The sequence below is a fragment of the Morone saxatilis genome, unplaced genomic scaffold (genome assembly GCF_004916995.1).
Source record: "Morone saxatilis isolate NCDOM2014 unplaced genomic scaffold, NCSU_SB_2.0 Contig23, whole genome shotgun sequence".
In the NCBI taxonomy this organism is placed as follows: domain Eukaryota; kingdom Metazoa; phylum Chordata; class Actinopteri; family Moronidae; genus Morone; species Morone saxatilis.
Window position 1 is genome coordinate 23,143,227 of NW_023339796.1, and position 27,747 is coordinate 23,170,973.

At 39.5% G+C, this 27,747-nt stretch overlaps 1 protein-coding gene across 1 annotated transcript in view; it reads right to left on the minus strand.

Moving 5' to 3' along the window:
• ctnnd2b (catenin (cadherin-associated protein), delta 2b) overlaps positions 1–27,747 on the minus strand; it is a 123,567-nt gene that overhangs the window by 56,601 nt on the left and 39,219 nt on the right. The window contains exons 4-11 of the mRNA XM_035670918.1: positions 26,232–26,266; positions 23,635–23,751; positions 16,029–16,180; positions 15,588–15,761; positions 13,389–13,534; positions 12,264–12,508; positions 10,782–10,913; positions 7,613–7,856 (exon numbers count right to left, since the gene is read on the minus strand). Coding sequence (XP_035526811.1) covers positions 7,613–7,856; positions 10,782–10,913; positions 12,264–12,508; positions 13,389–13,534; positions 15,588–15,761; positions 16,029–16,180; positions 23,635–23,751; positions 26,232–26,266 — 1,245 coding nt within the window. The remainder of the gene's footprint in view (positions 1–7,612; positions 7,857–10,781; positions 10,914–12,263; positions 12,509–13,388; positions 13,535–15,587; positions 15,762–16,028; positions 16,181–23,634; positions 23,752–26,231; positions 26,267–27,747) is intronic.

Consider the following 27,747-nt stretch of genomic DNA (forward strand, 5'->3'; position numbering starts at 1 on the left):
GTGGAGATGTGTATGGTGACTCATTCCCCGATAGGCAGTCAGACAGGTGGGGTAAACCTGCTGAGAAAACTCATAGAAGAAGAAAGAAAGGAAGCAGGAATAGCGGAATCAAAAGTAAATTGACAAGAGTGCTGACTCACTGCATTCACTTTTCAGCAGGAAACCTGACAACTTCAGGTGGCTGATTAACAACAAAACATGACAGGGTATTTATAGCAAACTAGAATACAATAGGAAGGACCCCACTGTTGTGTTGGTTAGTATGACAAACAAACTGATCTCAGACCAGCAGCAACAGACCACCGGGGATGTGTCTACAATATGTTGGGTTGATGGATACAGTAATTAGCACAGTAACTGATTAATGATGGACAACACTGGTTAAACTCAGCAGTCCATGTAATTGTCCTTGCATTGTTGCTGTAGTATGAGTTCTCTCTGTTTTCTCTCCTTTGTCTCTCTCTTTCAGTTCAACTCAAACTGATTGCCCCAGACCGTTTAAGTTTATGCACTCAAACAATTTAAGCATGAAAGATATTTGAGTAGAAGTAACTCAAATATTTATTGTTACGGTAACTTAGGTAATTTACGTTAATTGTATAAATTCCATTCAGTTAATTAACGTTACACTCGTATGCAGCATTTCTCCAAAGTTATTTAAAAGTTAACAGAATTTATCTGAATAAAGTAACTTAAATGCATCTTCTTTATACAAATTTACAAAGTTTTCTTCCATTAAAGCAAATAATTACATTACCTCAAACAGCTGACGTATGATAAAAACTATATATTATTAATTGATTATCACTTTTTTTTTTTGGTGACTTATATCAAATCTTTACACTTTAAGATCACTTTATCACTTTACACTTAAGGGGTCATTAAGATTTATTTGGATGCTTACTTCCAAAAATCCTACTTTATACATCTTTATAATGCTTACATTTCTATAATGATCTAATATCAACTTAAAAAAAAATTCAGTGCCTCTTGTAAAAAAAGAGTATTAGGGCCACCATAAAAACCAAGAACAAAGCATGACAAAAAACTAATTTCATCACAATTTTGAGAATTGAGTCATACTTTTTTAATTATATTTAAGGGTGGAAAAAGCTATTACGTCTGTATACAAGCAAACAGGAGTGGGCAATGAGTCATCTTATGTGTCAAATGAGGAATGTGGAAGATTCTAAGTTATATGGAAATATTACATGAAAAGTAAATAACTATTCTTATCATTATAATATTAAGTAGCACGATATCTGTTCTCAAGTAGTACAAGATCCATGTCCCACTATCAGATACAATAAATTGAACCAATTACATGATTCCTGAATAGCATAACCAGACATGTTTTGAAGCACTGGTTTGAGGCACAGAGGAGTTTTTCTTTTACCACTTCTTGCAATTTCCCAATAAGTATATTGGCCCCACAACTACTGAACAAACTCCCCATGCACAGCCAGTAACCGTCCTATATTTCTGGTTGCAGGAATAACGAACAACGCGATTCACGTGGGTAAACCTGAAGAAACTACATTGTTCACTAATAAAGTCAGAATAAAGTCATTTCAGTGTGCAGCGGTTCATTTTGATCTTCACAATATTGGCCGATTTAAACACCCATACTACTCATTCTCCATCAATCTTTTATTTTTGTCTCTGTCATTTTGACAATTTTGTTGAAATGGATGTAAAACATATTAGTGCCTATCAACATGCAACAATGTTTGATCCTGCATCCAGTTCAGAGTAGGTATAAAAGCAGTTTTAGAGCGCTATAGTTGGACTTTTGCATGAGCTACTGTTTATTAAATGATCTCAAGGGATAAGTATTGATCCTTGCTAGCTGGATACTGAGGTCTAATATATTATGTTGTCAAAATACAATGTATGCATACACTGCATTTTCAAAACGTTCTGTTTTATTTCTTTTGTAGACAGACTGCCTCTATTTAATTGATTTTTACAAAATAAAAGGTCTGATAACTTCCAGGATTAGCATTTCTTTTTAAAAAGCTGATGTTTTCACTCTTAACTTCTATCCTGTAAATAGTTTACACTTTTATTTTTCACAGGGAACTTGACTGCACTTGACAAGCAGCAGTGGAATACTATTTTGCATTCATGGATTGGCATCAAAGGTTACATAGGTCACTGCTATGTGCTGTCCGAAATAATAATGTTAGAGAAATGTATGACTGTATTAGTATTACTGACATATAAATATAAAAATAACTACAAAATAACACATATAAAACCAGTATTGAACAATGTGTGTGTGGAGTTGAACCCACCTTAACCTCAATGTGGGGAAAAGGTTAGATTGAGAAAAGGAATGAGTAGATGGGAAAGGGGAGAAAACAATGGAAGGAAAAAGAAAGACTGGGGCAAAGAGGAAATTAAACCAAAAACGGAAAAGTGTGTGTGTATATGTTTGTGTTACTGAGACAATGTGTGTGTGTTTCTGGGTGTGATGGCATGGCTGACTGACTGGCCCACTGAGGCTGGAAGAGATGAATGAAAGGTCAGGAGATGTCAGGCAGAGCTGAGAAACACACACACACACAAACACACACCCCACAGAGTCTTTCTCAACCCTGTGACTGAATATGGATCAGAGATTCTCACTGTGCTTATGAGCATGAAATAAAATGAGGCACTTTTATGATAGGGTCAGATCCTGTCTAGCACAATTTTTTCTTCGTGTTAGCGGGAACGTTTCCATAAATTACCAGCAGCTGGAAGGAGGAAACGCGTTGGAGTACATAAGAGGCTGTCTCCACAGTAACGTGCCTTCATTTGCCAGATTGTGCCATTGTGCGACAAATCAGCTAAAGTATATCAGTTTGAGGCTTTTGAAGGATAAAGGTACCATTAGAGAGCCAGCTGATGGAGCAAATGGTGGAAATGACCTTATAGTTCTTTTTTCAGTTATCATATATGTGTGGATGCATACAGCACCACTTTATTTTACTTACACCTCCTTTTCATCAAACAGTCATATTGTAGGTCACTTTAGGGTGAATGAGACAAGCAAGGTGTTCATTTGAAAAGACTGTTCAAAATATTAGCTGACAGCCTTTTTTCCAAGACGGCAAGACTAAAACTAAATAAAAAGTAGGCTAAGCTTTGATAACAAAACAAAGACTAAAAAAATTTCACAATTCTCATAAATTATTAATAATAAAACAATAATGTCAAACAGGTGAAAGAACTCTAATACTGCCTCATTATTCCAAGGTGTGCATGCACCCCAGAAAATCTGATCATTTTAGAACTCCTGATCTGCCTCGGTGCCCAAATCTCCTCATTGCAAATTAATGTTATGATTTCGCTAACTTTATGTCTCTGCCAGCATTGTTAGCTAATGTGATGTGTCTTGTCAGTATTGTTAGCTAATGTTATGTCTCTCTAATCATATGTGTCTTGTCAGTATTTAACTTTTGGTCTCTGCCAGTATTGTTAGCTAATGTTGTGCTTCTCTCAGTATTGTTAATTTTACATCTCTGCTAGTATCCTTATCTAACGTTTTTGTTACAAAACAACTGGGACAAACTACAAAAACATGCAGGTCAACACCCCCGCATTTACAAAAAGGTAAGCTAACTATCTTTATTATTACCATACCATTATCAAGACCCGTACAGTATGTAGGAATAATGTTAAAGTCACTGTTAGCTGACAATCTTTATCGACTATTGGTAGGAATGAGTGAAAGATTAATCTTGTCTGTCCACCATCTTAATCTTCTTCTAGATGTTAGCTTATAGCTCAGTTCAGTATTTTGTATTTGTCTCTTTCTGGTGGAGATGAGAAGGTCAGTGCCACTCAATCAAAATCATGTTCCAAAATGAACACTGGGCAAGCCACGTGAATAAACCGACACAAAGCATGTCAAGAAATCACTAAGACAGACAGACAATGGAGACAAAGAAATGGTCAAATAAATCAACAGATAGATAAATGAATGGAGGGATGGGTGGATAGATGGAAAGCCAAAGGAGAGAATGAGCAATATTTACACTCTAAAAAACAAAGGCTTTAGTTAGCCTTATTGCTACAAATGGCGAATAAGCAATCAGTAATTGGTCATTAGTTACTTAAATTTTGCGTCTATCTTAAAACTGATTTGCTTTTTCAAAGATTACAACTTCTTTCTTTGCGTTGTCAGGTCACAGAGGATGCCATTCTGATTATGTGCAATGATCAGTTTTCTGATCTGATACAACGCTAAAATAACAGTGGTCCTTGTTTAATAAAGCACTAAATGGGTGACAATACAAATGTGAAATGTCATGCTGCCATTAACATTAACATCTACGTCTAAAATTGGTGTCGTATAGAGAAGATGGAGGGATTCAGTGAATGAGACAAAGGTAAGATAGATAGACAGAATGAATATATGTGTAAATAAATAGTTGGATTACTTTGTCATTCTTTGCTCGGCTTGATTTTGATTCCACACAAGGAATTCGGGGTCGTACCTATCAAGGGGGGACAGGCAGAGAGAAACAAGAGAGAGGTATTTGTTGGCTGTCTGGCAACAAATTATTCAATAACCGTCATATTAGTGATGATTAGTAAATAGAAGTCAATATGTAGCCACTAGACTCGTCTTTCTCTCTCAACATTTGGTTATCAGGCAATGGTGGAGAAGGTGGGCAGGGTGAAGGACATGCACTTAGAGCAGGTGGTGGGGAGATGGTGGATATGTTGGGTAAAGAGAGGGTCTGAGGATAAAACAAACTGGGCATGGCCTTATTCTTTGCAGATGCATGCACCGAACTGGATGTTTAGGTCATGGCTGCTGCATAGTGGAGCATTTTATTTTAGAGCCAGTATCAGAGTACTTTATGACAGCGAGCTGAAAAACAGCAAGGTTTCACTGTAGGTTTCAAACGACCAAGGTTCACCTGTGAGACCTTACTTCAACATCCTAATTAAACCTAGATTATTTTAGAATGGCATATGGTATATATAAACATTGCTATTCTCTCATATATGAAATAATGTTGGCCTGTTAGTCAACATAGCTGTTGAATGATAACAATGATGACAAAACCTTTCATGTTTCATTTATTAAATTTTCCGTGTGATTTATCTCAGAAAAGCAGGACTTACCAGAGAAGCTAAATGGTGAGTAAATGACAAGGTAAGCTGCTAAACCTGTTATGTGTAGGTTAATTTTAGAAACAAAATGACAAAATATCTACATTATTTTTAGCAACTACTTTTTCCTGCCTTAACTGAGGTGGTGGCACATGATGAATAAACGGCTGCTAACCAGAAGATGTTATGATGATAAATATCAGTTCATCTTTTATACTCTGTAGATCACTTCAGTTTTATTAATCTTCATTCATAGGTTATGTATTGATGATGCCTAAATAAAGTATGTAGGAATAATCCAATGTGAATGGTTGTGGTGTTAGCACTTAACAGCTATGTTGACCAATTTGCCAATATCTGAAAAAACTGTGTGTGTTAATGTGTTAAAAGAATAAGGCTGGTGATATTCTATATTTTTTGTTGTTGTCAACAAATCCAATGACAAGACCGAATCCAACAATGAATTGATCCTATTAACAAGTTATGTATATTATTCTTTTCTATTGTTCTCCACACTTACACTGGGTGATAAGTTCCTTCATTATGATGAACATGGGCGCTGTAGTTTACCTCAATCCCAAGTACACCATCCTGGTGTGGTAAATACCCTTAAGAAAAATTCTGATTAATCCACAGCTGAAATGGTCCCTATCAAATGCAATATTGACACTTCAGGTAAAAACTACAGTGACCAGTTGTTTTAAGATATTACTGAGCTTTTTTTTTTTTTTTAAACAAAGCTATACATCTGGACCTGTTTTTACATAAGTCTTCAGCAGGAACAAATAGACTTTAGGCTAAGTGCCGCAGATTCGGTATGGAAGCCGTAAAGTGTTGAGAGATGGACTAACACATTGTTGGTTTTGGTCTCTTTATGGGATTTGTTGACACAAATATTAAAGCTGCAGTAGGAGACTTTTATGACAATAACTTTTTGTCATATTTGCTTTATATTGGCTCTGATGGTTGTTTTCATTCAGGCGTGGTGGATTTTTTTCCCCTCATGTACTACTGTCAGGATATAGTAACAGCTTTAAAAAAATATGTCAAACAGTTATTAAAATAAAAGTTTCCTACTACAGCTTTAAATAAAAAATATTATTTAATATATAATAAAATGCTTTTTCCTCTTTTAGCTGCAAGAACAGCAGCAGTGCAGCAAACTTGTACACAGTATAACTTGACAACTGCAGGATCACAATGTTCCTGTGCAGTCATTATCTTTGGGGACCCTCCCTTTAACGCAATGTGGACGACAAGCTACTCAATTAGCATTAGCAAATAGTCTCATTCAGACAGTGCTAGCACTGACTGTGCATGTTGTGAAGGTAAAGCAAAATGCCATGCAGCACAGGTCAGTCCTTTACATGTAGCGGTGCAGATGTGTGGATGCTGGAAGCTACACAACAATGATGCCGGAGCTAAAGATTGAACAAACAGACAATGTGAGTGCAATGTGCAAAGAGAAATAAACACTTGGACAATGGTTGGAGGAAAGAGCGATGGCAACGACAACAACAGGAGTCACTTATCCTAACAGCACAGAAACACACTCTTCTGTTTCTAAATGTTACCATATAATAGGCAGTTCCGCACAAAGTGACTTCCTCATTAAAAGTATTAAATTTGAGCATAAATATATATCTCCTGCTTACACCTGAGCTGAAATGTCACAAAGAGAGACATTTCAACTTTAATTAGGCTGCTTCTATCTGTGACAGCATGTCTGTGCAGTCATTAGTCAAAAGCAGAGGCTAAGAACGAAAAAAAACCCAAGACACAACTGGTATAGTATTTCAAACTTGATTGTAACTAGGACAAAAGAATGATAAAAACAGCTATTACGCTGTCTCTGTATGTGTCTGTCTCTCTTTCTCTTTTCTTATCTATCTGTCACTGTGTCTCTCTCCCTCATTCTCACACACCCACGCTCGTTCACATAGGTCCCTTGCTCTAAAAGCAGACTTCATGCACTTTCCAGATGAACTGTGTCTGCCTACTGCACAGAATTGTCACTGACAGAGAGGCACTCCACTCCTAACAGCGATAGCAAACTTTTAAATTGGACCTAGAGGTGCGCGCAGGCATTCATATGGCAGCGTGAACAAGCCCCAACACCAGGCAAACTAGAGAGGACAGTGAAAGATGTGGCGTGATGTGTGCCTCATACTGAAGCCCAGATTCAGCCAGCCTTTTACTGCACTGGACCGTCAAATCCTGACGGTCAATTATCTGTTGAGGTGCTACAAACTGTTTGGTGTCACTGTGTTACACATCCAACTTTGACACTCTTTTGTGGATTGCAATTGAACTCTTTTTCACTGTTAAAGCTTATTGTCTCCAGGTTATTGATATTGTTTACACCTTCTTGTATAATTATGTTTAATTTGGTGAATCTGGCCCTCAGTAGGTTCAGTGAAAGTGGAAAGGGAGCGGAACAAAGGGCTTCATTAACAAGCCAGAGCTAATTTTTAAAAACAAATGTGTTGCTTTTCCTCACCTTGGGTCCTTCTGAATACTGTCCACTGATGGAGATCGGCCTAGGGCGGCCTCAGGGGGGAGGGCGGGGCCCGACTTGCTGTAAGGCGACTCGGTGGATGGGCAGAACTGCAGAGTGCGGTACGGGTTGGCGTAGTCAGCTGCCCCGCCTCCTGTGGCGAAGCTGCCTCTTTGAAAGGTGGCCGTGGCGCTCTGGCTTCCCGTTCGCTGCAAGGGGATTGGGTCGACACCGGGGGAAGGCGGGGCTAAAGTGGGTAGAGGAGCGTAGGGAAAGAGCAGATAATTGAGGACCTCTTGGTACAACTGGTTCACCACTGGGTTTCATGTAGCCGAGGAGGAGCAGGGAGCGGGAAAAGAAAAAATTTAAACCAAACACAGGGCCAACACGAGGATTCACATACACACAGTGAGAAGATAGAACACCAGCACCGATGGAACAAAACGGCACAGAAGAAAAAAGCAGAAAGGACAGAAGCAAAAAAAAGTTATGAAATAAAACACTCAAATGAAAATTAATATGACAAACTGCAGAGACAACTCAACAAGGGGGAAACTACAGGTGAAAAGGTGAACTCACCAAATTATTTTTCATTTGAAAAATATCACAAAAAAACAGACAGAAACAGTCAAATCAAATAGTCGTGCAAAAAATAATAAAGAACAATAAACTCCATAGGTCACACATAAAACTCACAGGCACCTGTAAAAGGTCCTTTTCCAAATGACAATTAAAAAAGAAGCGCAGATTAACATGCTCGGAGGGCCCGGGGCAAAAATGGGCTGTGAGCTTAACTGAGTTAAGTTGAATTAGCTTGAAATTGATAAAACATACATACAAGATTATTTTCCTCTTGGTGAAATGTCTGTATGTTTTACAGTCTGTGTATTCATTCATCTTCAAGCCCACATCGTGTACACTCTCCTGCTCCCAGGACAGCAGTCAATCCCTTGAGCACAATATAAATATTTGCCTTATAGGCAGACATCTAGGGAAATGTCAAGAGTTTGTCAAGAGTTACATGAGAAGAAGGCTAAGCTAGCACAAGGCTTAATATTTAGCATATAGATAAAGGAGTGTTATTAATCATCTCCTCTAACTCTCAACAACTTCTTATATATTTTTTTATATTGTTTTAGTTTGTTCCATGAACCAGACATATTTACATTTAATCAAATTCCTGCACTAATTGCCACACAGCGAGTGTTTGGGGCACCAAAGAGCTATTTTTATCTACATAGGGAGCGGGTCCTCTTGTACAGAGTCCGCCATGTTGAACCACCATGTTTCTACATTGGCCACTGTGGATTCTCCTACATACTTGGAAAGTGAGGGTGAGGTAAGGGGGTGGTAATCTGCAACTACACCACTAAATCCTACACACTGGACCTTCAAGACATTAGGACACCATAACAGCTTCACCACAGCAGCTAACCTCCTCTGTCAGTCTCAAACAGAGAGAGGAATTGTCTTCTCGTTGGACAGCAGTTCAGACACCATGTGGGCATGATAGTCAGCACGGTTATACATCGGCTCGCTCTGAGGGAGGTGAGCTGGGTCAGTCTGTGTGTGTATCTGTGTGTGCGTTACTACTACAAAACTGCAGGAATCTTGACAAGGCTCGAGGAAATTCACCTGAGATGTGAAGTCGGGTGTAAAGTGTTGTCTGCTTGTTTCCAACTATGTTTTCTTGAAACAATTTGAACTGACCCTGAAACATAGTCAGGCTTCCACAGCTGCTTTGTGTTGCACAAAAAACAGCAGATCTTAAGTAAATGTAAAAAAAAAACAATGACAATGAGAGTGCCTCTGTCGTGACTTACATTCACAAGCACAAGAGGATTGAGTTATTGTGATGCATCAAAGTGACCTATCAGTGTGAACAGGGAGACAACATTTTTTATTAGCGTGAATCTTTCTTTTTTGGAACAAAACCTTTTGGAAAAATTATGAGATTTCCTTTAACATTCCTCTCTCTGTGTATTTCTCTATACAGCAACACTCACCGTTCAGGCGCCCAAACTGCCGGCACAGCGTCGACAACATTTTAGGACACGGTTGATTTGCTTTGATTTCAAAGCACCCAAGCTAACGCCCATGGGATTAATTGAGATTAATTTTCAGCCTCGAAACTAATTAGTTAACAGACTGTGACTGAGAGACAAATTGCCATTGAGACCCCAATTGGATTTGCCTACCTGATCTGGTAAATAGTGCTACATGATCAGATGGGACGGGGAAATCTCTTATGTACAGCAGCCTTTAATATAACACGGCACCATTAAAAACACCTATCTACTAAGTTGGACCAGGCTGTGTCTTTTCTGCTCTCTCAGTATTGGTTTGATGTCACTTTATTCAGTGTATCATGTGATGTCCTCTTTATTTTTAGATTTTGATGGTTCAGTGGGTGATTTACAGCACACTGCAGCTATTTATAATTATGTACTATTTAAAGCTAATTTCTGTGTTTACAGTCTCTAATATATTTTATGATTCTCCTTCCTTTCCCCTCTTCTTTCTACCTCTTCGGTACCACTTACAATTAATAGCTTTATTAATGGTTAAAAAGTAATTCACTAATGCTTTATTGTTCAGTTCTAAGCAATTTGGGTTGCTAGGTAAGAAAATGCTTTTGGCTCGTATTTATTCTCCTCTTAAAGGGGTACTCTAGTTATTTACTGCTGCATTTGAACAAGTTAGGAATCTTCAAACTAGAAGCAGCACAGATCAAGATATTAGAGTTTTAGTTTACCATAATGCTCAAACTCAACATATTCACGTCCCCTGCTTGGTAAATGCCAAATTTTTTTAAACTCTATGTCCCAGTTTGTTAAACAGGTTAGTTAAAAAAAACAAGCCCAAACTGAGATAACCCTTTATCAATGAATTCCTAACATTAACGTATGACTTTTTTTTTAATGACAACCCAGTAAGTTTTTGCATCATCTGACAACCCAACAGTTCATCTTATTAACTGTTGATATATATTAATAATTAGTTATTAATCAAGGATCAATATCAATAACAACTTATAAAGCCTTTATGGGGTGACTTCAAGCGGTACCTCTTTTCCCAACTCATTTCCATCTTGTTCTTAAAACCTTCTTCTTACCCCGTGTTAACTCCCAAACCTCCATAAACTCCGGCGCAATGTCATGTTTCAGCTTACCTTGTCCTCTAAGGTTGGGTTTGGTGTAGACTCTGTCTTCATAGATTGGGTCGATGTGGTGTTCAGGAGACTGCAGAGGTCGGAGCTCAGAGCCCAGGTGACTGTGCTGGCTGCTGTAGGAACCTCTGGAGCCTGGAAAACAGGGAATATGGAGGTTACATATACTGACAGATGGATAGGTAGGTGGATGAGTGAATGGATAGTGGGATGGATGGTTAACCAGAATTCCTGGGGATGTCAATAAGTGAAAGAAAAATGATGATAATGATGGTAGTAAGTACAGGTAAGTACAGTGCACACAGCCCAATAGGTTAATATCGGGGCCTACACCGGAAGCTGTTTTAAATAATCTAGATTGCTTCATTTTTGTATTAAATTGTCTTCTATTGTTATTTATACTCCTTATACATATATTAATCTACTAATAACATAATACAATATTTTAGCTATGTACCTAAAATAATCAAATATGAAAACATGATTAGCATTAGATCCACACATTCAAAAAAGAAAAATAGCAGAGCGTGGAATAATCTGTTCATATTTGAATACACTCCTACTAGCTGCTCCGTTAGCTATGTATGTTCCGCACTGTCTCCGACACCTAATAACCAACCAGTGCCTCTAAACTGGAACGCTATCAGGAGAAAGCACCATGTGGGTACAATATAAACTGAAATAATAAATGTGGTAGAGCTAGATTTGACACAGGGCCACAAGATGTGTAATAATGCAGGACCCAGTTGATATTGTACTTAAGTGGTGCAAATTAACAAATTATCAAATTATAAATATTATAGTTTGAATAGTTCACCTCTAAATTACAGTAACACACATGCATTATAGCCCACACTCTGCACACACAAACAGTTTTTAGGGTCCTTAGTGGAGACAATGAATCTCATTCACGAATTGTTCATAAATACATTTGAGTCAAAACCTCAAACCTATTTAATAAAATATTTCCTAATATGTATTTTCTTCCCAGTCCTTGTTCTGAATACCAATTACACATGAATGAAAGTGGGTTCGTGTGACTTTAGCTATGATGAACAAACATAATAGAACTGCCTCGGAAATATTGGGCCTTGAAGAAACCCCATAATTCATAATCTTGTAGACTAAATTGTCATAAAAAAATATTAAAATAGGAATTTCAATTAAACAGAAACTGAGGTTGTGCTAAGTGCTGTTTAAAAGGAATCCAGAAATTACACAAGTGATAAGTGAATAAGTAATAATGTTACTGTATGGCAGATGCATGTCAGTTTGGTTCTAGTGTAAGAACCAAAAGACAAAAAGCAATGGTCCATATATTTCCAAATACAACTTATTTACTAACAAATTGGTGAAATTTAAACCCAATGGCTAGAGTTGACTATCTCAGTATATTTAATAAAAAAAATAAATGTTAAGTGGACAATCAATGAAACACAATTCACACATCCACACATAAAAAAGTAATCATAAATTTGTCTTCACCTCTACCTGCCAGGCTACCAGGCCTTTGCAAGGTTGCGTTGGCGTATAGCTCGTGGGAAATCTTGTAGCTGTCTGGTCCAATGTGATGCAGCATACGTTTGGTGGGCGACAGGGTGGCGTAGCTGCCCACCACCGAGCTCAGCTGGTGGATGGGCGATGAGCTGTGGTTTCCTGGGGAGGCTACCATGGGGATAGGGGAGGAGGAGCCAGCACCTGATGCTACCATGTTGATGGGCGATGATGTGCTGCAGGAGGAGGAAATGGAACAGTTTGGTTTGTCTTGATTAAAACTATATGACCAACCCAAGAATCTATGTTTTTTATGGCTGCGCTATTCCATCAAATGCATGTATTACAGATTGATTGGGTTATAGTCTTGTGCATAATGTTTGCACACATTCGCCCTAAATTCAGCCTGACATAGAATATAGTATAGAATAAAGACGTAGACATAGTTTGGTATCTTTGGAAATTTAGCGATTTCCACAAGAATTTAAAATAAAGTTCTGTGGGTTTGAATAACATTTGGCTACACAGCATGAGCTTGTGATGGCTGGCCCACCAGCAATCTGCTACTTTATTAGGGGTGTAACACTGTATGTCTTTTTCAATGTACAGTCAAATTTGTGCCTCAGGAGCTTCATCAAAGACCAATACAGGTAGTGCCTTTAATCGTCCTTTGGCAGATCAGTTGGAGAAAAGACTATTTTGAAACATTACCAAATCAACACCCAAAAATGTGTGAGCCCAGTGCATTCAGCCAAAATCCAAGCTATTAGAAGAGTGGTATAGGGACAGAGATTTATACAGAGACCAGCTATAGGTTGTACTACTTTTTGCATACCTTTCATGCTGAGGCATGATGTAAAATTATACCTAAGCATTGGCATTGGACTTGACTGATACAAGCAGGGAGATTTTGCTGTGAAACAGACTACCAGCTAATAAAGTGTTTTTCAAAGCCAGAACTCTCAGCACAAGGTGAAGTAACTGTTGAGTCATTGCTATTGATCGACAACCACATCGACCCTGTGCAGATGTATTCTTTTGTGCTTTGGGACCATTCAAATTCTTACATAATGTGCTCCTTAATAAATCAACTGGGCAGACTGAAGTTGAACCCACCTGTAGGACTTGGCGAGTCGGCTGGGTGACTGTTTGGGCGAGGACACCCTCTGTAGCGTGGCGTAGCTGGGCATGTCAGAGGACGCTGATCCCAGGCGCTGGAGCTTGGTAGGGGATCCTACCGCCTGCAGAGGGGAGCTCACACGCTGCAATAGAGGAGTTGTACTCCATTAAAGAGGAATGTCACTCACTTTAAATATTCATCTACTCCTCTTATTCATATCATTATTTTCAGAGAAATGAACAACTCCCCCTGGAGCTGGAAAACCAGAGAGCAGAGACTCTAATCTGTGATAACATCCTGATGAAGAGCTTGGAGTTATCAGACCAAACATGAAGGGATGACTGTGAACTTTTATAACCAAATGAACTTGTGACTGCGGGCAATGGGCCGCCAAATGAAGATCCCTCAGAATTCTAAACATGCATTTTCATTTTGTTCCAACTGGGGAAATAAGCTAAGGAAATATTTGCGAAGTCTTACAGTTACAGAGCTAAAGGTATAATTTTAAACACTCCATTAACTTAGATGAGCGTGGTCAAGACATGCTGAAGTGAGGATGCTGCCAATTTCTGATACAGTGGAACAGTGCCGGTAAATCTGTTTAAATGAATTCAAAGACATGATTTACACAGCGTTCTTAAAATCTTAAACTCTTAGCCCAAAATTCATCGCAGTGCAGCAAAATGAGCAATAAAAGAGAAAATCACTTAAGAGGCCAGAATTTAATACACATTTGCTGCATTGTGGCTGCACTGCTGACCGACCCTACCAGAGAAACTGATAGAGCAGATCTAATAAACCCATTGTACTAATTGCAAGAAATTGCTACCACGACAGCAGTAATTTAGGTTAGATGAAGAGTCAGCACAGTTTGGCTACCACAGCAGTACACACTGAGGTAGCCTGTGTATAAAGCACTCAATATATGCCACAAATTGAACTAATACTTTGGAGGTGAAGTAGTTCACCCTAAAGAGTAGAGTGAAGTAACCCTCAGCAAGCCAAGACATGTGAGAGTTTACTCTGTTTGGTCAGTATACGATATTCTTGCAGGATTTGTTTAATGGTTCACAGATTTTTACATCTGTCACCAAAGCGCAAAAGATTTTTGAAAATCAGGATATGTCAAATAGTGACAGCTAATTTAACAGAGATTTGGTGGACTGTTAATGGCTGATTAATGGGATTCCTCCCTCGATGATTTTTTGCGTTAGCCCTAACTGCTAAGTTGCATTTGTGTGTGGATAGGAAATTCTTCAATCTGGGACATAAATTTCCTTTTAAGCCAGGGACAAACTTCAAAACAAAATGGTTTCCAGATACCGCACTGTATCTGCATACTGCATGCATGGTGCCTTTGTAGTTTGCTTATTTGCAGAGGATCGCAGGAGGCAGTTAAATCCACCTTATTTTAAAGGCTGTGATCCCACCAGGAAGTGGCACAGTGAAGTTCAGCCCTGTGTCTGCCTTGGTGATGTAGGGACTACTTTACTTCACTACTGCTAGCTAGCTAGCTTTCTAACTGATGGTTAGGAGGCTTGTTAGCTCACTGTCTTACTTACAAGAAGTTCACACAGCTTATTCAGGAGATGTATTTGCACCATCAACTCCTGTCTAATAACAAAAAAATGAACTACCAAAATTGAGCGCAAAGGATTTAGGCTACTGCACCCTCACAAGCAAATCCACACAAAATAAACTACTTCCTCTACTGTAGCTCTGAATTTCAGCTGGAAGTAGCTCTTCTAGCCATTCATTGGCGAACCGTCATACTGAGCGCACAGATGAACAGCGGAGAAGCAGTTTATTATGTGGAGAGACGTTTTCAATAGATGTTTTGATGCTTATTCTGCCAAGGTTCGCCATTGGACTCCATTATACCTGTTGTGAATCCAAGATATATAAAGCTGCCAACCTCTGCAAAGGAGGAGAGTGCAAACTTTACAGAGCCAACTTTCAAGCCCACAGGGGTCAGTATTTGTTACTCAGGAGATAGATTTTCAGTAAAACATTCCCACGATGTAAAAGGAATGATACGATCAGTACAACAGGCACTTAGTAACTGTAAAACTCTTTGGTTCCAAAGGGTTATAGCAGTGTCAAGGTTTCCACCAATAATGTGCCACTGAGAGGAGCAGAAAGTATCCGTCAGACGACAAGTGAAGCATTGCAGTAATCTCTTCAGGGATTTGTACCTGTGCAGGCAAAGTGGCACAGGAGTAATACATGGGTGGTCCAGCAGGTGCATGTCCACCGTCAGTGGGCATGTGGAAGGCGCTGCCATGGGCCTGCTGGGCAAATGAGTCTCTCTGGGACTGGGAGGGAGAGTCTGTTCCCGCTAACTGGGCAGCTGCACGGCTGGATGTCACCTGGAGAGGGCAGAGCGAGAAGAAAGGTGAGACATGGAAAGGAAGATGGGGAGAGGATAAAGGAAAGAGAAGGAGGAGAAACAGGAGAGTGGACAAAGGACGTACAAATAAATGGGGGTGGGGAGAGTGAAGAGATCAGGAGAACACAGAACGGGATGGGAGACGAGAAAAGAAGGAGATTATAAAGTAAGGAAGGATAAAGAAGCAGAGGGATGGAGAAAGAAATGAAGTAGATAAGTGGACAGAATAAAAGGCGTATGTGTTTACCTGGTTGTAGATGTGAACAGCCCCTCCAACCTGCCCGCTGCGGCCCGTGACTGACTCCCCAAGTGCCAGCCCTTGGTTGCTATGGTAACCAGCTGCTGCATAAGCATCCTGGTTGTTGAGCTGCAAAGCGCTTTGAGACAGAAGTCCTTGTCCTGTTGGAGAAAAAGAAGAGAAGAATTAGCAGAGTATTAAAGGGCAATGAGAAACATTAAGCCTGTGCTTAGAAATATTTGTTGGCTAGATACAAGTGTTGGGTCTTTTATCTGAATTCAATCAATTCTGCCTTTTCTGTGAGAGAACAGGCTTTGGAGAGAAGTAAAATGAGGTTGTGCCGTGGTTTGAAAGAAACTTTTGATCCCTGTCAAAAGCCACCATAAGACTTGGTTTCACTTTTTTGCTTTTATGTAACTGTTTCCAGACGACTTTCTGTAACAGTCCATCTTTGTGTAAAGATTTATTCTGTTCGTGGCCTTGAAGGCGTTTTGTAACCCAGTTTACGTCCCACATGTTATACAATGTATTTCTTTTTCATGGGAAAAGAGTGAATGTGAACACAACAAATATCTCAGTTTGCAGCAGACCTTGAAATGAAGAGACCGAGAGAGAAGAAAAGGGAACAGAAGCTGAAATAGAATAAAATACAATTCCTTGTCCTTTATTTCGAGACACCCATTTGCTCTTTACCCACTATGTTATTCCAGCCCCTTTCCACTCTTTTCCTCTCATGCTCTGTGACCCTTAAATCTCACTCTGTTGCTGACCTCTATTTAAAACACACTCCTTCTCTGTCTTCTCTATCACCTCCTTTGTCGAGCTCTCATACCTCTCTTTCTCTTTCTCCACTCCTTATTCCTCTGTACAATTCAGAGCAGGAGGAGCAGCGAGTGACATCCAAGTGTTTCTTTCACAAAACTCAATCATTCATGCATTGAAATAATTGAATAACTGAGTGTAATTTGTGCCTTCATACATAGTTAATAACTAAAGTGCAGTTTAGTTTAAAAAAACACTTTCTTGCCTAGGGTTAAGACAATCAATGTCATACGTGTTTGTTTGTAGATATGAAGCTACAGCCAGGAGTTGTTAAGCTTAGCTTAGCATAAATGCTAGAAGTAGCTAAGAAAAAGTTAAGTTGGCGCTCTTCTACAAATACACGCCGATCACACAGAGACGCACTGGTACAGGCGTGGGTGCTTCAAAAACACTTTGGCAAAGAGTGTCAGCTTGTGTGCCTGTTGAGCAAAGTGTGACATTGACGGGCGGTGCGACTCCGTGGCTTGTGCTGAAAAGTTGAAAATATTTTTACCTTTTATGCACATTAGAAATAGTGCTGACCTTTGAGAGAACCAGAGGGTTAAAACTAGAGGAAGCTAATATGTTAACTGTGTCTAAAATAAAATTTGATTTAACCCTGCTCTGACAGAACATAATCTATTACATAAAAGAGTAGTGTTTACCAGGAACTTTGCAGTTCACAGTTGGCATTATAAAGTCAGCAGGGGCCCCTCAATTAACTGTGTTAGCTTACTGTCTGATAGAGACCCAGAACCTTGTAGTTACCAAGTTACCACCTATTTGACAAGAACATGTGAATGAATGTCATTGTGCCATTTTCTGGTGTGACCATAAGCTTACCCCTTATGGAACACAGCATTTAATGACATGTTAATAAAAATTATAAGAATGTTTTTTTGCCTTTTCTCGCCTAGTTTGACAACTTGGGTGACAAGTTGTACCACCTCTGTACATCATGCAAGTCATGGAAGACAAGCTGGGGATTGGTTAAGGTTCAATGTGTAGTCCGCCAAGTTTCAGGTGATAATATATGATTGTATATAATAATTTATGACCATCTTGAAAGGCAAAAATATTGTGTAATGCCTGTTACAGTACACTAATCTCATCCTTCAACATACTTTTAACTAAACAGAGATATAAAGCAGGAGTTCATCTCACTCTGGGTTTGTAAGAAATAAATACAAAGCCAGCCAACTACTCCTTTGGAGATATACTGTATACATTTATCACGTTTTTCTCATTTTGTACTCATTTTCTCAACATTACCAATGACTGAGCTTAGTCCCTGGCTCATTACACATCTTCTACACTTTGTAATGTCATCTGTCAACTGCAGTAAAAATTCAAATGAGAGAATCACTCATACACCGCTGTATAACACCTTCCAGTGGAGCAGTTTTTTATTACCACAACTCTTACTCTTCCACTTCCACATTCAGGCTTCCATCCAAAATCTACTAAAGATCAGTCGGCCAGACTCCAGCTGGCCGATCTTACAGTGAGCTACCAATGAGCTAGCAGCTGGTCAGCCATCAAATCAGTCAGTTAGTGAATGGTATCTTTCCAGTTGATGAATCGGTAACATCAAATGAATTATTTTCTAATCAGATGTCTTAAAGTCAACTTGTGAAAGTTTAACTCTCTTTAAACTCTGCAAATGTTACTATCTCACTTTATGGTAACAGAACTGCACAATTGTTTATTCATGACGCTGACTATGACACACACATACATACTCACATACTGCCAAAGCATAGTGTGATAGTATGTTTCATTGCTAATGTTACACGCACCCTCATACATGTTTCTGAGGCATTTGCAGTCATTTGTACATGGATCATTACATTTGGAGCGCAAACATGCAAACATGCTTGGACTGATACAAAACACAGACAGTGCTACGTGTAAATGACAGCCTGCGGCTTGAAACATAATGTCAGCAGCATTTATAGAACGTTTTGTAGACTGTAAACATGTGGATTTGCCTGGATGGCCCATAAAGTTTGAAGTGAACTTAATTGAATCATTTGAGGAGGAGGACAGGAGGGCAGGAGCTGCTTGTGCAAGAGCCAAAACTCTCCCGTGCCTCTTGTTAAAATCCTATAAAATTTTTGATGCACTCTTAATTAATTTGCTTTTGGTGATGATAGCAATGATGTGCCTCATCAACAACTTTAATCACAGAAATAAAAACAAATTTTTTACCCAAAATGTTAACTAAAAAATCATGTCCCCCCGTAGAATTTTGCTACAGTGTACTCCAGCTACAGTACTATTACAACTGCTGCACTGGAAAATACCTTCTGCTCTATATCAGCTGTGTATAAGTAGACCTATAAATTCCTAGTGCTCAGTATTTGCAGGAGCTGTTGAGCTGTCCTCCATCAACAGTGGCCGTCCCTTTAATCTCCCACTGAAGCCACTTTTCTGCCAGCAGTCTTTGAATCAAAGCACATGAGACAAGAAGAAATGTTGCTTGTTTGTGATTATTCAACAAACGAGAATGAAGAATCACAGCATGCCCGCGGTCAACATCAACTGCACGGGACGGATAAAGTCAGCAGCTTACGGCAAATGGAGTCGCTCTGGATAAGCGTGTTGGAAAATCAGGCTCGAGCAAAGTGAAAAGTCACTTAAAAGTACAGCAAACGGCTCCTGTAGGCAGCGTAGCTGCCGATTGTGCATTATTTAAAATGTGATATTAAGTAAGGGTGCTGGGTGAGTTTACTAGGTCAAGGCCTTTGTGTCCATCTTGGCGCACACACATACACACACAGGCATACAAGAACACATAATGCGATGAAACTTCAGGCCTGCTTAGGATGGATTCACACAGTCTTGCACGCAGACCCAGATGTGTGCGTACAAAGCTGGGGGATGTTTTCCAGAGTTTTTGTTTGCCACTTTAGGTGTGTTTCATATGGGTAGTGGAGCCTTTAGGGAAGCGAAGGGCCTCATAAATACATTATCACTCACATGGCAAACACTGAAGGCTCCACTGAATCCATCTGAGGTGAGAGAGTGAGGGAAGGAGTGTGTGTGTGTGTGTAGGAAGAGGTATGGCTGTATTAGTGTATTAGAAGGAAAGTAATGGGGTGCCATAAGAAGGTCTCTGCCTGTGCATTTTAATATCTTTCCAGAGTTTACTGCACACACACACACACACACACGTCTCAGTCGCTCCTGCTCTGTGACTGCACACACACCACTGCATACACATGCATGCGTGTAGTGGTGGACGATCTGACCCTGATAAACCTTCTCTGGCTCACTAATCTCGTCTTCTGTCACACACACACAAAGTTGAGTGGCTTTTCTTCTGCATCATGACCAGCGCTCTCTATTGACACATTTTAATATTTCATGAGTGTATTTTTAGATATCCATTGGAGGCATGCGCAGGCTGCTACACTCACACACATGCACAATCCCCAAATAGCTGCAAACACATTCACATACACTCAGATTAACATGCACAGTGGTGATCATCCACAGCATGAAGACACGAATCTGCTCAGCAGCTTGAGTGAAGTTGTGGATTTTGCAGCTGTGTGCGTGTGTCTTGCAGGTGTGTGCCTACATATCTTGTTATATATGTGCATAATTATGTGTATGATGCTTCTTCTCATGCTTGTATGCGTTTGGGTGTGTGTATTTTTGCTTGTGTGGAAACGGAAATATTTTAACCAACTGCTCCTTTTTGTTTAGTTTTTTTAACCACAATGAAAAAAAAACAACAATTTACCATTAACTGGCATATCTTTGCAGATTTACAGCTCAATGTTCTCAGCAGTTTCTGAAACAATGGGTGCTTGATTTCAGACACAAGTGGACAAAGCAAACCTTCAGCTGACATTCCCTGGAAAATGTTATCAGCTGTAGTTAGCTAGCTAATTAAGCTAACACTAGCTCCATGAGTTGGACAAAAATCTTGTCTGTGGTTGCCTTGTGGTTCCGTGATTCATTTTAAAATGGGAATCCTATGAAAGGTTTTTAAACAGGCTGCATACATGATATTGTGCTGAGGCTAACAATGAACGATGGCCCAAGCTAAAAGGCATGTAGCAACAGTAGAGGACAAGAAAAGAAACATCAATGTTCTTGTATTGGAGTGTAGGATTAGCATCTTAAATATGATGAGAAAAAATGTCAGATCAGATTAGATTATTTCTTTTGACCATAACCCTGTTGGAAATTATATCGCTGACTTTTGATGTTACAAGAGAAAGCTTTTAGGATGAGGGCTAACTGAAGTGTGTTCTCTGTGGCAAATGAAATGCTGTCTTGGGTAACATTGGGGTTGCTGGAGCGTAAACTTCCCCAAATGCAATAAAGAGCGCAGTGGGAATAGAGTGGGACAGAACATGATATATGTCTATGTAAGCATATAATATTATAACTATTATTTTAATTGTGGTTTAATTTAAATTTTACTGACATTTGTCGGGACTCAGACATCCAGCTTGCAACCAGGACACTCCCAGAGAAACCGGGACAGTCCTGTTGAAACCAGGACGTCTGGGCACTGTAGTGCATGGACTTAACTTTTCTTACCAGAGCCTGTTAACCCACACACTAAGGACCTCGGCCCCTTGGCTTTGACAGTAAGAATGTGTTACTACTGCAGTAAGGCAGGTAAGTATCTCTCTTCCTAAAACCCAATGCACACCACTTTGACATGTAGAGAATTCAACACTGCTGTGCCTCTATGGCTGCTAAGCTATGATTGGACAACCAGTGTTTAGGGGAGGTTGAGATAAAGGTATTTTAAAGCAACATTATTTTAGCCCTCTCTTTCTTGCAAATGTTTCTTATCCACTCATTCTGTTTCTTGCTTACTTCTTTGTCTCTCTCTGTCTCTTGCTTGCACATTCGTTCTTTTTACATATTTTTTCACTAGTCAGGTGGTCAGTTACATAACTGTTATTTAAACATCAAAAATATCAAAGGACATTACCATTCCCAGCGTTGCATGCATGTGTGTGTGTGCGTGTGCGTGTGAGTGCTTAGCATGTGTGCATAAACAGCTTATGTGTTTTTCTTGATGATTCTTGCCTCATGTGTGATTATATGTGTGTGTGTGTGCATGTGTGTGTGTGCCTCCCCTCTCTGCACTGTGAACAGCAGGCCAGCTGACACCTCAGCGAGGATGGATTAGCATATCAAACTACTGGCACGACTCCGCATGTCTCCTGACAGCTACCTCTCTCCCATGGGGTCGACTATACAAGAGACATGGGTATCATCCACGGGACCAAATGAAAAAAGCTGAGAGTGGGGCAGAGAGAGGCACAGGGAGTTGTTCAGGATCTCACTGAGAGCTCTTATAAACAGCTTCTTTACACTGTGGAATTAATGCACCAGTACCTGTGAAACTTTTTCTCTCTCTCTGAGTCCACTTACCAATTCTATCGAGGCTTTTTTAAAGCTGCTACTAGGGAGAGAAGATATATTTCCCTTTAAAAAGTTCATGGAGACCAAAACACAGCGAGGAGAGTAATTACTGGACAGAAACACAACTCCAAACGAATGCCAATGTAGCCCCAAGTATGCTGGATGTGTAAACAGGCCACTTTTTGCTAACAGACATCAAGCTTATGAAAGCTTTTGTATTTGGTCTGGTAACCAGAAGCTTGACAAAATCTTGTGTAGCAAAGAAGAAAAGGATTTATCTAAAGATTGAAATAGTGTTTGATATAAACTGAAGTTAGCATGAGCATAAACATTCACTATTAGTGAAAAGACAAAGAAAAAGCTGCGTAACCCGCAGACAATGAAATCTAATCAATAGAAAATCCAAGTTAAGACAGAAAAGTGGTATAGATCTTGTGGATCATCACTCTTAAGGCAGATTTATATTTGTACGTAGGCTCTATGCTGTAGGCTGCGCAAGGGTCCTACGCTGCTGTGAGCACTTCTTTGTGTACTTCAAACGATGGCGACTGAAACTGAAACCCTCCCTCGTCTCTCTACAATCTGTCTTGTGCTTTCCTTGTTTCCTTTTTTGGAAAACGAAAGGACGAGGGAATACAAGGAGAAAGACAAGAGCATGTCATGCGGCAAGCCAGTGTCCCATGTGACACACTGAGAATGTGTGTGTGTTTGGAAAGGGATTCTCAAACAGCATTATTAACTCATCTGGGTTTTGCAGGAGTTGCCTCCCATTCTCAGACAATGCGCACACTCCAAGCGGACCAATCACAGTTGTCTGTGTTGCTGCAACGTGTAGACATTTCTAGGGAGGTGAACGTCAGCCTACGGCGTAGGGCACGAGGCTATGCCATACCCACGGTGTATAAATCAGGCTTTATACATTATACTTGTACTTCAAATTATTTTATTTTGTCAAGTAGCACTTTGGAAAAATGTGATGAAATCTAATGAAAGACAACATCTTGTTCAGCCTTTGAGTAGAACATCCTAATCAGAGCAAGCACTCGAGTGAACAAATTGATCTCACAGGCTTGATTAAATTTTAAAATGGACCAAATCATCTTCTTTTTAGTATTTATTCAAAGGACTGAACACACTCTGTTCAATGCAATATTGTTCACTAGTGCTGCAGTATAGGCTGGCTTTGTACAGAGCATTTGCTTGGTGAATTCACACACATTCAACAGGTTAATCAGCCAAAACCTGCAGTCTCCAGCTCAGTAGAATATCCATCCCCGCAGGTCTTTGATTGTATTTCACCCATTCTCTTCTAAGCCATCCTTCTCAGCTCTCTCACTAGAGAAAACTACCAGGAGAAATCGTTTTTTCTCATCCTCCTTTACAAAAACCCTCTTAATCATAACATTGGCCTTACTGTCCCCTGTAGAAGTGTCCTGGGAGTCCAAGATGCCTGATTCCTGGAGTGATCGGATGCAGGAGTCCACCAGCTCCAGGCCTGTCGTCAGCTCCTCTTCTATGTCCTTCTGTCCATCTACAGATGGGAAAAAACACAAGTTGAAACAACAACACAGCCTCCTCTGCCACCTCAGAATTGGTTCTCCGAACCTCTACACTGTGGCACGGGACACAAGCCTGGATTCACCCAATAAGGGACCCTGTAAAAATGAGCTATGGGCCCCCTCTGCTCCTCCTATTCCTGCGACTATACTTGGCAGCTTCATTATACTTTGCCTGCAGCTCCAGATACCAACCAGGGATTATATGATGGGAGTTGAAGTTTGCAGTATGTGCTATTAATATGTGGTAACACAAATTTATTTAAAGAGATGTGCCTTGTAAATGCTATATGAACTGAAATAATAAAGGTCTTAACCGTTTGAACCCCATAATTTGCGTCCTAAATCGTGGTAAATGCAGACAGTTGATGGTGCAGATTCACTAAACTATATTTAGATAATAACTATATTGACTATATATATTGGAAATAGTGATAAATACTAACAAATTATACTTTTACAAACTTTAAAAGGAAGTCAACAATCAACTGCATTTCTCCAGAACAATAAAACCTTGGAACTCCCTTCTCTATCTATTCATACACAGATATTTACTTTACTATGTCTGAAAACCTGCGGACATGCAGGCAAGGTAAATGTAAATTACAAGTGAAAAAAAAACAAACATCCAAAGGTTCAAAGGTACAAAACACAGCCTTCAGATTACAGCTGCAAACATTTCATTATTGTTTAGTAAATGGGTTGTTTGGTAAAAAAAAGAAGTGAAAAATGTTGATTACTTTTTCCCAAAGCCCAAGGTAACGTGCCTTATTTTGTCCATAAAACGAATATATTCAGTTTTCTGTCATAGGAGACTGAAGAAACCTCAAAGCATTCACATTTGAAAAACTGAAATCAGAGAATTTTGACATTTTGATTACCGAAATAGTTGGAGATTAATTCAATAATAAGTAATTGATTAGTCGACTAATCACTGCATCTTTACGTCAGATTAGGTAAAATCTACACTTTAAGGCTTTGCTCATTTAATGTAGTGAATTTATAGCACATTTTCTCAACAAATTTGTACTTTGTCAGTTTACCACAAACCAACTGACAGAATAAACCCCTAAAGGCTCCAGAGATTTTGTTGCCTGCCTTGTGCGGTTGGTAATCCTGCCATGGCCCCACTGACTGCCCACTTTTGCTTATCCAGCCACATCTCACCCATTAAAGTACAATCAGACCTTAGAGTAATGTGTCAGGCCGAGGGTCAAGGGTAAAAACCTAACTGACAATCCAGCCACAGATCTTGTGGGATCTGGGTCTATGGGGCGCTGCCTTGTACTTAGATACCAAACCGTTTGTCTGTCAGAGCGAGGCTGATAACATGGCCAGTGTCTTCAAGTTAGAGAGGGCTGCCAAGGGGGATAAAACCTTACAAATGAGTCTTAAGAGCAACATTAATCTCTTATCAAGAGAGAGAGACAGAGAGAGAGAGAGAGAGAGATGGTAATAGTAGAGGCCTTAGTGAGTGGATTTAGGAGGCTGATTTTATTGACTTCAACTGACGCAACTGCAGACTGATGATGTTGATGCTGTTGGTGAAACATTTCCAGTGCTGTCTGCGGCATCACGCTGGATTTACTCTCACCCTCACATACACAAGCCAAAACTCAGTTTTAAACCTGCTTGATCCAGAAGTGATGGGTTTTTAATGATTTGTGGGTGATGACGAGATCAAAAGGTCTGACTGGAATGAGGGAAGGTTTTCCTTTTTTTTTGGCAACAGAGTAAATTTAGTCTTCCTGGGGCCGAGTGGTTAGTGGAACAGATGGATGAAGACCACAGCACACACTGAAAGCCTTCAGTATGATGTGTTCTGACCACAAACCTTCAGCTACCTCTTTGTTGGCAGAGGTCACCAACCGTGCACTCAGATAATCAATCTACTCTCAACGCCATTTACAGCTCACCATGACTGACAAAGAGGGAGAGAGAGACCTAAGTGTCATGCATGGGTGGAGTTTCTTCAACTAAAATGCTGTCAAAGAAGTTGTCAAGCCCAGAGGTGTCTTCATTTGACTTTCAAATCATTGAAAGGCCTCGCACTCATTGATTCTTGTTTCCTCCTTTGTGGAAAACACTTCCCATCTGGCTCCCAAAACAGGTTAAACGAAACGCTGAGAATTATTTGTAAATGCTGTTTGACCTTTACTCAGCTGTCAGAAGGGGTGAGGCGTAGTGAGGGAATTTGAGAGACGGGAGTTTTTTGTTGGCACAAGCCCTTTTTTTTCAGGTTTCAGTGCAGAGAATAAGTTTGATTGAGCATTTTCACTGCAGCAGCCACCGTCGTTCTTATACAGGATTGCATCAATATATTGTTGGTGCATGATGGGGGATTTTTACAATGGCTACCATTGTAATGAGCACAGTCAGCAATGTGCATTGCCGGAATGCAAACAATAGAGGACCAGACAAATTGTACTGAAGAGTATTTAAAGGGAAATATTACCTTGGTTGTTCCAGCGAAATTTCTCATCTGCTGAACTGCAAGAAATAAACAACAGAAAGCAAACAGGGTTAGAAATATAAGCAAAAATAACATTTTACACAAACTTTTGTTCTTTTTTATTAGTGTACTAGCAGGACACTACACTGTATCAGCATTTCCATCAGCCTTACATGCCATAAAATGTCTCTTTTCTATCGAAATCCTCTTTATAGTATCACAATGAAACAGGAACACCATGGAAACACTGGTTTGAAGAGTTTTATATCACTTCATATCACCTGGTGAAAACTTTAAATCTCCATTGGAAGCTTTCTCATGTTTTACCTTTAGCTGAGGGATGACAAACAACAAAGCCCTGAGGTTTGGTATAAATCTGCAAGACCTTGGGGATAGAGACCTTTATCAAAACCAACAAGATCCGCACTCCAAAATACATTTTTGTCAAACTATGAACACGGCTGTTTTTTAAGTTTCTCTTGGAGAAACAAGGATTTTAATCCAACAAAAGTGTTATCCTTATCCTGTCATAGAAAAGATTTTGGGGAGCACAAAGGGCTTTGAGATAAAAAAAATTTCTAAAAGGGTAGTGAGTTGCTGCTAGGAAACAGAAAACATCAGTTTTAATTAGTCTGGGAACAAGGAAAGAGTTACAATATGACAGCGTACCGAAACAATACAGAAAGAGCAAGGACAAATATTAATACAGACACATGCTGATGTGCTACTGTTACTGTTAAGATACACAGTGACTCTTTGCATAAGTACGAGATCAATCAATTCTTTTCAGTTTTAATGGTTAGTCGTATAATCAGCTGTACTTAACAAATGAGAAACACTTGAAACGTGGCTTCTTTGCTACTAAAATAACACAGAGATACTGTTTGATGTTTGTGAATACTTTTTATTGATGGATGTAAATGCACGTAACTAATTTCCGATTTTAAAATACTTAATGACTGAAAATAAATTGATAACTAACATTTCTGGACATTACAACACAAGCAATCACAACTTACAGTAACTCATAAAGACACAAAGTCACAAACCCCCCCTTTTAAAATCCTGCAGTTTAACTTAACCTTAGGGCAATCATTCTAAACCTTGTTAAGCCTTCTACAACTCAATTTTAGTTGTTGTGCCATGTTGTTAGTTAGGCACTTATTTGAAACATTAATCCTAAAAATGATGTTTGGTATTGTTCATGTTTACAACCTCTTTCATGCCTTCTTACTCTTACCTACATGTAAACAAATGGCAGCTGTCTACAATGTTAGCCGACCCTGAAATAGCCAAAATGCAGATCAACATCATGCCCAGGCCTCATCTCTATATACACTGTAGGAGTGGAACCACTGCCATTATTTACCCACTTTACTGTCTGACAAGGAACAATGCTTACAGTGGGCCTACGCCTGGGGCACTGAATAAAAATATCATTGTGTTTCTAAAGTACACAATATCTTCACTCTTACGCTTTGTGTAACTTTTGAGATAATAGTCTCAACATAATAATATT